Consider the following 12,487-nt stretch of genomic DNA (forward strand, 5'->3'; position numbering starts at 1 on the left):
TATCTACCTACCTACCTACCTACCTACCTACCTACCTACCTATCATCTATCTATCTATCTATCTATCTATCTATCTATCTATCTATCTATCTATCTATCTCTTTCATCTATCTATTTGCATGCCACCTTTAATATTTTTACAAGTAACTCAAGGTAGCAAACAACTCAACATACCATTGTCCTTCCTCCTATTTTCCCCACAACAACCCTGTGAGGTGAGTTGGGCTGAGATTGATTGGCCCAAAGTCACCCAGCTGGCTTTCATGCCTAAAGCAGGACTAGAACTCTCAGTCTCCTGGTGACTGGCCCACAATCACCCAACTGGCTTTCATGCCTAAAGCAGGACTAGAACTCATATTCTCCTTCTTTCGAGGCTGGTGCCTTAACCACGATACCAAACTGTCTAATTCCCATATACATACCACGCAAGCATTGTTAATTAAATTGTTTATGATCTGTATTTGTAGAAACTCTCCCAATTTCACCACACTAAACATTTAAGTTTACCTGGATGAACATTTAAGTTTACCTGGATGAACATTTAAGTTTACCTGGATAGATATAGAACTTCTGAAAAGATTATATTTGCTTGTGGGGGGGAAATATCACACCTGGAGCAGTCAGATGTTTCACGTCTATGGAGATTCTCAGTCATCCAGGTCATAGTTGTCACGAAGGTGCTTTTTCCCCCCCAAAAGGAAACTGGACTTTGTTTTTTTCCTTGAAGACGTTTCGCTCCTCACCCCAGAAGCTTCTTCGGTTCTGATTTCTGACAGAACTTCTGAAGAAGCTTCTTGGAGGAGAAGCGAAACGTCTTCAAGGAAAAAACCCAAAATCCAGTTGCCTTTTGAAAAAAAAAACACACCTTTGGGACAAGTCAGGTGTTTCCAACCAGGGGATTTTGCTGATATTCCCATTTTTCCGAATTGTCTCTTTTCTAAATGCAAATTTCCTCGTCAACGTAGAGCTGTAAAAAATAATAATAATAATAATAACAATCAGATTTTTCTCCGAAATCCACTCCTTCTCTTTGGTATAAAATTGTGAGGGGGAGAAAACCAACGCCGGCCTAAATCATTGGTTGACATCTTTATTGAAGCATTGAATTTTAGTTGACTCCTTGTAGAGTGAAAGTTTACAGACAAGAGTTGTGGGGTCATAAAATTGTGCTGCTGGTGGGGAGGCCCAGGCAGTATCCAAGATACAGAATGAACACCCCCCCCCTCCAAAAGGAAACAAACCACAAAAAAACACGAAGAAGAAAACGTTCCACTGTTTACAAATCACTCCATTACTACCGAGAGCAAATGGCAGCTACTGTGAGTAACGCATCCGCGGAGGAGCAGCTGCACTTCTCAACAAGGAAATAGGAGCTTCTGTTTTGGTGACGGGTTACCACAGACAATGATTAACAGGTAGACAAGGAGAAGGAATGAAGGACATCGTGGTCTCTTTTGAGAGTATTGTTTTTTCTGAGTCCGACGTTCGTTGGCTTTATGTATAGCATTGAAGTTCTTAAGTTGTGCAGATTTCACCTGCCCAATGTCCTAACAATGCAGTGCACAAGTCGCAGAAGAGGATACAGAGAGGACGAGAATAACTTAATCATATGAAATATGATACAGAGCCAAAATACAGTGCATTTAAATACTGAGTTGTACTTAATATCGCAGTTTGCTGACGTTAAATATTAAGTCTTTTTGTGCTTACACGTTTGTTTTTTCTTCCTCCTCCTCTTCTTCTTCCTCCTGTTCAAAACAGTCGCTTTACTTCCAATACTGCCACTGTAACTGGTATTACAACAGAATCACAAATTTTTTTTTCCACAGACACAACAACACTCAAAAACATTTACCTATGAGAAAAATAAGTTCGCTTCCCATGAGGATCACAGTGAGAGAGAGAGAAAAAAAACAGGGCGTAACTTTCTGCCTTGAGGGAGGCTTTCAAAATATACCTCCAGGAAGGAAAAGGACGCGGGTGTGTGGGTGCGGAGAAAAAGTCCTCGTAAATCAAATTGGCGGTGATCGGTTGAAGGGAATTGAAAGCAAAAACATCACAGGTCGGGAAGAAGGGGGGAAAAAAGAAGGGGGAAAAAAGGAATGTCTCTTTCTTCACGGGGATCGCCTAAGAAGTGACCTTCGTCTTCTGTTGTAGAAATGCCTGAGCCCGTGTTGCCGTGAAAAATTCATCATGTAATTTTGTTTGCGAGTGCTGCACAGCGGAGAGAAGGATGAAAGAGAAGAGCGTCACTTGCCTTCGACCACGAGCAGGGCGTCCAAATGCACAACGCACAGACCGCCGCTCCCCCTTCGACCACAACACGAACGCGGCCTTAAAGCAGAGGTGGTATTTTACTTACCTTCCCTACCGGTTCGCATATGCGAGCCCGTGAGCTTTTGGGCCCAAATGGGATGACATAGAGTCGTGGAGGGGGGGGTGGGGTAGACGGGCACCTGCGATTTCGGGCGAACCGATCCGAACCGGCAGGATACCACCTCTGCCTTAAAGTGATTCTTTTCAGACAGGGAGCTCCTCGGCTTAACAACCATTTGTGGAGCGACCGTTCCAAGGGACTCAAACGGCACTGAAAGAAAAGAGACCGAAGGGTGATTTTCACACTTAGGACTGTGGCAGAATCCACCCGCCCTGGTCACCTGATCAAAAAACAGGAGGGATGTATTTATGACCATTGCGGGTCATGGAATCATTATTTGTGAGCTTCCCAGCCATCAAGCAAAGCCATGACTCACTTAACGACTGCATAATTCACTTAATAACGGCAGCCGTTCACTTAACGATGGTGGCAAAAAAGTAAAACGGAACAAAACTCACTTAACAACTGCCTTAGCAGCAGAAATTTGCAGCTCAATGGTGGCCACAAATTGAGGACTATCTCTACAATTCTACCGTGTTTCCCCGAAATTACGACATGTCTTATTATCAAGACCATGCCATATTTTTCCTGTGGGCAAAAATATACGCCCTCCCTCAATAATAAACCCAGTTGACAAACCCCCTCCAGCCAGGCAGAGAGCCACCTACCAACCTAGCGATATCCCGAAGGCGCAAAGCCGCAGGAGCCAGGGGGAGGGGGGGCAAAGGCGCTCACATTGCTTGATGCCTTTGGGATACCGCTAGGTTGGTGGGTGGCGCTGTGCCCAGCTGGAGTGGGGGGTTGCTGGGCAGCTGCTCTCACGAGCAGCTGCCTGGCAATGCCCCTTTCCAGCTGGGCAGAGCACCACTCACCAACCCAGTAATATCCCAAAGGTGCTAAGCCACGTGGCGCTCTGCCCGGCCCTAAAGAGAGGTTGCGCGAGCACTTGTTCTGCCTCTAGCTCGTGTGCCTCCCTGCCTCACCATGCCCAACTCTCCCTGCAGGGCTGGGCCAGGGCACCGCTGCCGCCGCCGCCCCACTGCCGCCCCTGCCGCCGTGCTCTGAGCATAACCGGCTTCCAAACTCCGGAGATCCGCTGCCGGAAGTTTGGAAGCCGGTTATGCTCGGAGCATGGCAGCCGCGGCGGCAGCGGGATCGCTCTGGTGGTAGCGCCCTGGCCCAGCCCTGCGGGGAGAGTTGGGCACGGTGAGGCAGGGAGGCACGCGAGCTGGAGGCAGAACAAGTGCTCAGGCAACCTCTTTCCAGCCGGGCAGAGCGCCACGCGGCTTAGCGCTTTTGGGATATTACTGGGTCGGTGAGTGGCACTCTGCCTGGCTGGAAAGGGGCGTTGCCAGGCGGCTGCTCATGAGCATGGTCACCTCATGGCGGCTTTGTTGTGCTGCTGCGACAGCGCAACACAGCCATTTGCCCCTGAGCCTGTGCCCGGCTCTTCGGGCGCCCGCTCGCAAGAGTGCAGCCACCCGGCAACCCCAAACCAATAAGCCCCCCCACTGATAATAAGGTCCAAGCAAAATTTGGGGGGGATGTTCAAAAGAAAATAAGATCTGTCTGTCTGTCTGTCTGTCTGTCTGTCTGTCTGTCTGTCTGTCTGTCTATCTATCTATCTTATCTTATTTTCGGGGAAACACGGTATCACTCTGCTTATTGTTTATTCACCCATTTACTGCCCAATCGGGTTTGCTCATCAGAAGGTTGCAAAAGGAGACCACACAACCCTACGGGACATTGCGACCGTCATCAATACGAACCAGTTGTCAAGCATCTGAATTTTGATCATGTGCCACAGGGATGATGCAACAGTCGTAAGTGTGAAAAACGGTCATAAGTCACTTTTTTCAGGGCCATTGTAACTTTGAACGGTCACTAAACGAACGGTTGTAAGTTGAGGACTACCTGTCAAATCGACATTTGCTGAAATAATAGGAGCAAAAGTTAATTCCTGTGCCATGCAGCCTTTTGGCCTGTAGATGGCAGTCTAAGACTGTGACCGAGTGGCCAATTACAGATTGGCTGAATTGTGTGATCTCTCTCTCTCTCCAATCAGTATGTAAAATCTATCCTCTCCCAATACTTTTGCCATGCTAAGAAATCGCATTTCACCTTTATACCCACTTGTGTGCCATGCAATCTCACTTTAAGCTACAACAGAAAGTGGCACTCCTTAGTTGACTTAGCAGAGGATAAAGGAAAGACATTCTGGGATCAGATGTAAGATCTACACCACTCCTGCTATAAGCTAACTTGTTCTCCATTAACAGGGGTGTCTTGGGTCATTAGAGGAATTTGGGAGTTATTTGTAAATCGAAAAGAAGCATATGCTTCGTAGAACCAGCCTCTTGAATTGTCCCCACTGGAAAGCAGAGCGTTCAAACTGGAAGACCATGCCCAGAATTAATTCCATTATTTGGATGGGGCTTTAATCCTCCAATCATAGGATAAACCAGGGGTCAGCAACTCACAGCTCTGGAGCTGCATGTGGCCCTTTCATCCCTCTGCTGCGGCTCCTTGTTGCCGATCTGCTCCACAATCGATAGGGCTTTTGGTTAGGACAGATAGAGGAAAAAGGATGCCGTGCTAGGAGGAGACTCTATGGTGGGGGAACCGGTCTTCCGGTCAGCTCTAGAATTGAATGGGGGTTAGGACCTTTGTGGTTCTTTTGAGTGTTTACGGTTGTCGAACCTTGGGATAAACTATTGGCTATCTCCTAGACTGGTGTTTCTCAAACGTGGTTACTTTTAAGACCTGTAGACTTCAACTCCCTAAATTCCCCAGCCGGCCATGATTTTAATTAACGCTTGCAAAAAAAAAATCCCAACTTCTCTTCCAAATTAGCGAGGTAATTAAGAAAGTAAAACTAATCAACAGCCATGGACCAAGATCAAAAGAGCTAAACTTTAGTGTTCGTTGAAAGCCGGTAACATTTTGACCCTGGGCTTATTTTGTCGATTGAGGGATCTACACAAATTAGGTTCAAAGAAGGTGCAATTATATGTAACTAGACCAGGGGTGTCAAACTCGATTTCATTGAGGGCTGCATCAGGGTTGGGTTTGATCTTGGGGAGGGGGGAGCTAGGGTGGACACGGTCAAAGTGGATTGTTGGGGGCAACATCTGTAAACTGCCTTAGAGTGGGTTGTAAAGAACTGTGAAGTGGTATATAAGTCTACTGCTATTTTATTGCTATTTCTGGAGCATGAGGAACAGGGGGCCATGGTGAAGAGGGAGTAGTGGGCCTCTGTCAATTTGGTGGTGGTGGGGAAATATTATGGAATTGGTGTTCCACTGCCTTCTTCTCAGATGTTCTTCTCACCTACAACCCTAGAATTTCCCTGGTGGTCTCTTAGGCCTGTCCTCTGCTTAGCTTCCCAGCCCAGAGGAGGCCAGCTAAAAGAAGTCAACAGATATATTTGAAATAATTTATCTGATGCAGTCTGAGTTGTAGCATCTTCCTTGAAAGCTTCTATGTTTTAACCACAGCGGTGCAGTGGTGAGAGTGCAGTACTGCAGGCTACTTCTGCTGACTGCCGGCTGCCTGCAATTTGGCAGTTCAAATCTCACCAGGCTCAAGGTTGACCCAGCCTTCCATCCTCTCGAAGTGGGTATAATGAGAACCCAGATTGTTGGGGGGCAATAGGCTGACTCTGTAAACCCCTTAGAGAGGCCTGCAAAGCACTGTGAAACGGTGTATAAGTCAAAGCGCCATTGCTATTATCTAAGCTGTGGTGGTGCAGTGGTTAGAATGCGGTATTGCAGGCTAATTGTGCCGGCCGTCAGTTCGAACCTGGCTGGCTCAAGGTCAGCTCTCATAATTAGAGTCCTTCCTTTTGTGAGGGGGAAATCTCTTTGTTTTCTTTTTGAATTTCGGGTAAACATCGAACAGATCCAACGCCACAACTTTCAAAACATATTGCAAAAATGCCAATTATTTGACATGCAGGTATCTAGAGTCCCAAGGCCCAACTCAGGACCACGATACCCTTCAGGTAAGACTTTCAGGGTCCCCATGTTTGACACGAGTGCTGAAGCTGGCCAACTTCAGCTTCAAACAACAATATCAGTATTAGTGAACGGAACAGTCATTGAGAAGATATGGGGCTGCCCTGATATTGCAGGAATGAAGTCACTTACCTTACTCTAGTGTAAAACCAATGACAGCAAATAATGAAATACAACACAAATTAGAAAATGTATTTCAATGCATGCAGCACTTTGATTAGTCATAAAAGCTTGATGAGGCTTAGAGGCAATATAGGATTTTTCATCTCTTTTGAAAATAAAAATTGAACAAATTACTTTCTGGTTGAAAGATTTAAGATCCTCTACAGTTGCAATCATTCAAATCTTTTTTATATAACCATGTCTTATATAATATTTCAGAAATAAGACTTACAATATTTTAAAAAGTTGGCATAAGTAATGGGCAAGCTAGCACGAAGCTGCAAAAATGTAACATTTTCTTTTCTAGGTTGAAATAAGTTATACATATATATATGTATACATATATATATGTGTGTGTTTTTGTAGATTTTCGTAGTATATATATATATATATACTACGAAATTTATACTACGAATTTTAATTTTAAAAATAAAATTATTTTGGGTATATATCAACATGATTCTGGATTAAAGAGATGAAGCAAAGAAAGATAGGAGTTTACACGAATGTACATGACTACTGATAAGATATTTAAAAAAGATCTTTTCTCCAAAATGTTTGCAATCACTTCACCTTTAAAATTCTTGTGCCAAAATATACAATTTTAAGCATGAAAACTAAGCACGGGGACAACATATATATATATATCTAAAGGTTAACTGCATGCCTCTTATTCCAAATATTGCGATTCCAGCATTCAGTTTCATGACAAATCTTATAAAAATATTTTACATTATTATAAATATTTTATATTATTCATAATAAAAAAATATTTTGGAGGCTGTTCTCAGGTTTCTGAGCAATTCATATTTCGGTGCCATTACAATTATAAGTTAGGAATGGGAAAATGAAACCTCAGCTAGTCTGTCAATCTCTTTTTGTCTTAATAAAAATATATTAGGCATAAATATTTATATTTTATGTTGAAATGCCTCTTATGGAAATAATCAGAAAGGAGTGCTGGCATCTTGTCGTAAGCAGGCAGGGTGTGGGTTTTGATTGGGGAAGGACTGACATGCACTGCAAGTATCGCTTTGATTGTAAACTATTTTTACAGAATAAATACACGCAAAGGGAGAAAAAAAACTATTTAGACAAAAAAGGAGGTGTGTTTCTGTACAGGTTCCCATTACTTTAATCAAAGTGATGAAAACATTGAGGTCTTCTCATCCTGCTCCCAAGCTCCACCCCTTTGAGATAGGCGGGTGATGCCACAATGCCGTAGTATAGAAGAGAGGCGGGGCTTGCGTTGCAATGGCGGGAAGGATGCTGCTTTCATTAGGCTGATTGGTTTGGCACAGACTGGTTTGGCGTATTTCTTTGCAATGTTAATGATAAGCTAAATATACCGCAAGAGAGTTTTTTTTTTCCAACGGACTGTTCTGCAATCAGAAATGCCTTTAAAGTAAACTCTCTTGAAAGCCTCTAGTAGTTTTAACTCAACCACTAGCCATCAATCCTACTTAAATAGGGCTTAATGCAATGTTGGTCCCAGGCAATTTTTTATTAGCAGATCTGGAGGATATTACTAGATATTAGATTGGTCAATTGCCTGTCTATTTATCACTATATCTCTGTGTCTTCTTTCTCTCTCTCTCTCTCCTGTCTGTCTATCTTCTGTCTGTCTGTCTATCTGTCTGTCTATCTATCATCTATCTATCTATCTATCTATCTATCTATCTATCTATCTATCTATCTATCTATCTATCTATCTATCATCTGTCTATCTATCATCTGTCTGTCTATCTATCTCTATCTATCTATCATCTATCTATCTATCTATCTATCTATCTATCTATCTATCTATCTATCTATCTATCTATCTATCTATCTATCTATCTATGTATCTATCTATCTATCATCTGTCTATCATCTATCTATCTATCTATCTATCTATCTATCAATCTATCTATCTATCTATCTATCTATCTATCTATCTATCTATCTATCTATCTATCATCTATCTATCTATCTATCATCTGTCTCTCTCTCTCTCTTTCTCTCTCTATCTATCGACTAAACGCCGAAGGCACACGGAACGCTGTTCCCTTCCCAATAAAGGTGGTTCCTATTTTTCTACTTGCATTTTTAATGTGCTTTCAAACTGGTAAGTTGGCAGAAGCTGGGACAAGTCACGGGAGCTCACTCCATTACACAGCGCTAGGGATTCGAACCGCCGACCTTTCTGACTGACAAGCTCAGCATCTTAGCCACTGAGCCACCTTCAGGGCTGTTTTACTAGACCCCAAAGATTCTAGATCTAATTCACATTCCAAGCCCATTACAGGCAGTCCTTGAGTTATGACCAGAATGTCCATTGCTAAGCAAGATGGTTCATAATTGATCCATGCCCAACGTTATGACCGTTTTTTGCCACAGTTGTTAAATGAAACACACGGTCGTTAAGCAAACCCAGCTTCCTCCATTGGCTCTGCTTGTTAGAAGGCAGCTGGGAAGGACACAAATGGTGAACACATCAACCTGGGATGTTGCTTGCCATCATCGTAAACTCACGTGGCCAAGGGCCAACTTTTTAATCTCATGTCCATGGAGACACTGCAATGGTTGTTAAGGGTGGGGACTGCTCACAAATCTATTTTTTTTTTTAAAAAAAGGGCACGAATAGCCTTTAGGAGACTTGTAGAGTGCTCCTGCCCCCCCCCAATGAGCATAAAATGGCCCATTTTTCATGAAAACGGGCCCGTTTTTTTTTCAAAAAAAGGGCATGAATAGACTTTAGGAGGCTTTTGTGAAAAACGGGCCATTTTTGGGAGGTTTGCAGAGTGCAAAAACATTTTTTTTAATTTGCCTCTTCAAAACCTCGGTGCGTCTTATACTCCGGTGTGTCTTATACTCTGAAAAATACGGTAATCTCTCTCTATCTCTCTTTTTTTTTAAAAAAATAAATCCTTCTATGGCAGGGATCCTCAAACTTTTTAAACAGGGGCCCAATTCACGGTCCCTCAGACTGTTGTGGGGGGGACGGGACTGGATCGGCTGGCTGGGCGTGGCTAGGTGGTCATGTGACTGGGTCGGGGTGGCCAATTTAACAGTCCATTGAACAATGCACACAAATTAAACTTTAATTTGTTTGGCTCCAGGGGTGTTTTAGTTGCTTTTTTTTTTTGCATGTTGCTCTTTTGGTGGCCTTTTCTTTTTTCTACATGTTTTTTTCAGTTAATTAAGAGTCTAGTGGTCCATTTCAGGAAACTCGGTTTTGCAGCAATTCTTCTCGGCCCCAAGGAGCTTGAGAAATCTCTCTCTCTCTCTCTCTCTCTCTCTCTCTCTCTCTCTCGCGCGCGCTCTCTTTCTTTCTTTCTTTCTTTCTTTCTTTCTTTCTTTCTTTCTTTCTTTCTTTCACTCTCTCTCTCCCCTCTCTCTTTCTGTCTCTGTCTCTGTCTGTCTGTCTGTCTGTCTGTCTCTCCCTATCTCTCTTTATCTATCTTCTGGAGGTGGGGGAGGTGAAAAACGGCCCATTTTAACCTGTTTTCTGGTCTCCTGGGGAGTTTGTTCGCCCCGTTTTCAGCTCCCCCACCTCCAGAACATCTCTGTAGACCAAAATTGTTGGCCTTACTTAATTCCAGCCCACGGGGCTTCTGAAGATAAGTCCTGCACTTGGCTGAAGGGTGAGGGTGGGGGCAATGTAGGCGGGGCAGCTTTGTGGTCCTGCGCGGGCCGAATTAAGGGCTTCGTGGCCCCCGGGCCGTAGTTTGAGGACCCATGTTCTACTGCTATACAATTCTGTGGGCAATCTGCCCTGTCCTTTTGTGTGTGTGTGTGTGTTGGTGCGAATGTGAAAAAATTCAAAGGAACAAGTATTTGGTATTACTTGAGCTTGCGGCTCGAAAGTTATTTAAAAAAAAAAAAGAGTTGGCACCAACCGCTCTAACTTTCTGTTTGCCTTTTATATTGCCCCTCTTTTATTCCTCTTTTCCTCGGTTTTAATTAGTCTGGGAAGAGGTCCAGGAGACGGAAGAATAGAGGGGATTGTTAACTGCAATCCAAGCCGCGTTCCTGACTGATAAAATCAATAGTGAACCACTTTATGAGCCCGCTGTGATAATTGTCTCCTGCTCATCAAGATCTTCCGATCCCAAAGTAAAAGATAATAATAAGCTGCGCTGCAAAATTACAAGAAGTGAATAGCATTCCAAGGCTGGCATATGCGTCTGTCTCTTTCTCTCTCTTTGCCAATGTGCTCTAGCAGGATAAAAGCAACAGATAAAATATCGAGGTGCTATAGGCAAACATTTTAAGTCAGACCAAGTCGAACGAAGGGTCTAATAAGCTCTGGGCATCACTGCCCAGTTGCTTTTATCCCAAAAGCACAGTGCGTGTTTTTTTCTAGAGTTTTTATATTGTTGCAATGAACTCTGAAACTTGCTTTGGTTGCATGGCAAGCTGTATAAACTGAATAAAATTTTATGGATAGCTAGAGATACAGGGCAAATGAAAAAAAAACTCTTTTATGATGTGTTTTAGAAACAGAAAAAGACAGAGAGCGCATGTATTCACTGAATAATTTTAATCTGTTTTATGATGTGCTTTAGACAGACATAGATGATAGATAGATGATAGATCTATCTAGATAGATAGACAAATATCATAAACAAATTAAAATTATTCAGTTATACGCTTGCCCTCCCTCTCTCATTGTATCTCTCTCTCACTCTCATTTATCTATCTCTCACCTATATCTATCTATCTATCTATCTATCTATCTATCTATCTATCTATCTATCTATCTATCTATCTATCATCTATCTATCTATCATCTATCTATCTATCTATCTATCTATCTATCTATCTATCTATCTATCATCTATATCTATCTAACTATCTGTCTATTGATAAGATAGATCGATCAATAGACAGATGATAGATAGATAGATAGATAGATAGATAGATAGATAGATAGATAGATAGATATAGATGATAGATAGATGAGAGATAGATAGATGAGAGTGAGAAAGAGCTACAATGAGAGAGGGAGGGCAAGCGTATAACTGAATAATTTCAATTTGTTTATGTTAGTTGTATATGATATAACTAAAGGGCTCTTTAGCAAGAAACATAATACGAACAAAACTTTGTTATGTTTGCATGTTGGTCAGGTGTAAAAATTCAATTTCTCCCCCATTTTCTTTCATTCTTTTTTTGTCTTTCTACAACTTGCTTAAGACACAATAGTCTAGGTGTAAAAGTTTCCCCTGTCCAGTCATGTCTGTCTCTAGGGGGACGAGGCTCATCTCTGTTTCTGAACCGAGGGAGCCAGCATTGTCCGAAGACACTTCCATGGTCATAGGGCAAGCATGACTATATACTGTGGTGCATGGAATGCTGCTTCTTCCCCACCAAAGTGGTACCTATTTATCTACTCGCAGTTGCCTGCTTTCAAACTGTTAGGTGGGTTGGAGGTGGAGCAAGGAACGGGAGCTCATCCCGTCATGTGGCGCTCGGATCTCAAACCCTGCCAGCTTTCAAGCTGACAAGCCCAGCATCTTAACTGGGGATCACTGCGTCACCCCCATAATATTCTAACACGTTTCTAACAGAAAAAGGAACTCTTCAAGAACTATGAATTTTTGCAATCAGAACATTATTTCTGTCTTGGGTAAAAGGCACTGGATGAATCAGTAATAAGGTATATTTTCATGTGTAGGTTAAATATTAGAAGTTGATGTGATGGAGGCCAAGCTTAGCAAAGAGTGTGGTTTAAAAATAACAACAACTAGGCAGGCCAGCTAAGCGTGAAAAATTACCAATTATTGGATAAAGGCTACAATTTAAGTATGGCATGGATGCCATGCAAGCTGGTGTTTTCTGGTGCCCAAAATAATAATAATAATAGCAGAATAAACTAGGCATCTTAAGCTGTTCTTGTCATCTTCACTTGTTTAAATTAGGGCTGTCCATAAATCGATAGAGATTT

At 42.6% G+C, this 12,487-nt stretch overlaps 1 protein-coding gene across 4 annotated transcripts in view; it reads right to left on the bottom strand.

Moving 5' to 3' along the window:
* Nucleotides 1-862: 862 nt before the first annotated feature.
* RELN (reelin) overlaps nucleotides 863-12,487 on the bottom strand; it is a 351,649-nt gene continuing 340,024 nt past the window's right edge. For 2 of the 4 annotated variants that reach the window (XM_081957930.1, XM_081957928.1), the window contains one exon: nucleotides 863-2,214. In XM_081957930.1, the coding sequence (XP_081814056.1) occupies nucleotides 2,115-2,214 (100 nt within the window). In that variant the 3' untranslated portion in view covers nucleotides 863-2,114. Of the gene's footprint in view, nucleotides 2,215-6,118; nucleotides 6,662-12,487 lie in introns of those variants that run through there. The other 2 variants (XM_081957927.1, XM_081957929.1) reach the window with 2 other exon arrangements.

This window comes from Natrix helvetica (genome assembly GCF_964273705.1).
Source record: "Natrix helvetica genome assembly, chromosome: 6".
Classification (NCBI taxonomy): domain Eukaryota; kingdom Metazoa; phylum Chordata; class Lepidosauria; order Squamata; family Natricidae; genus Natrix; species Natrix helvetica.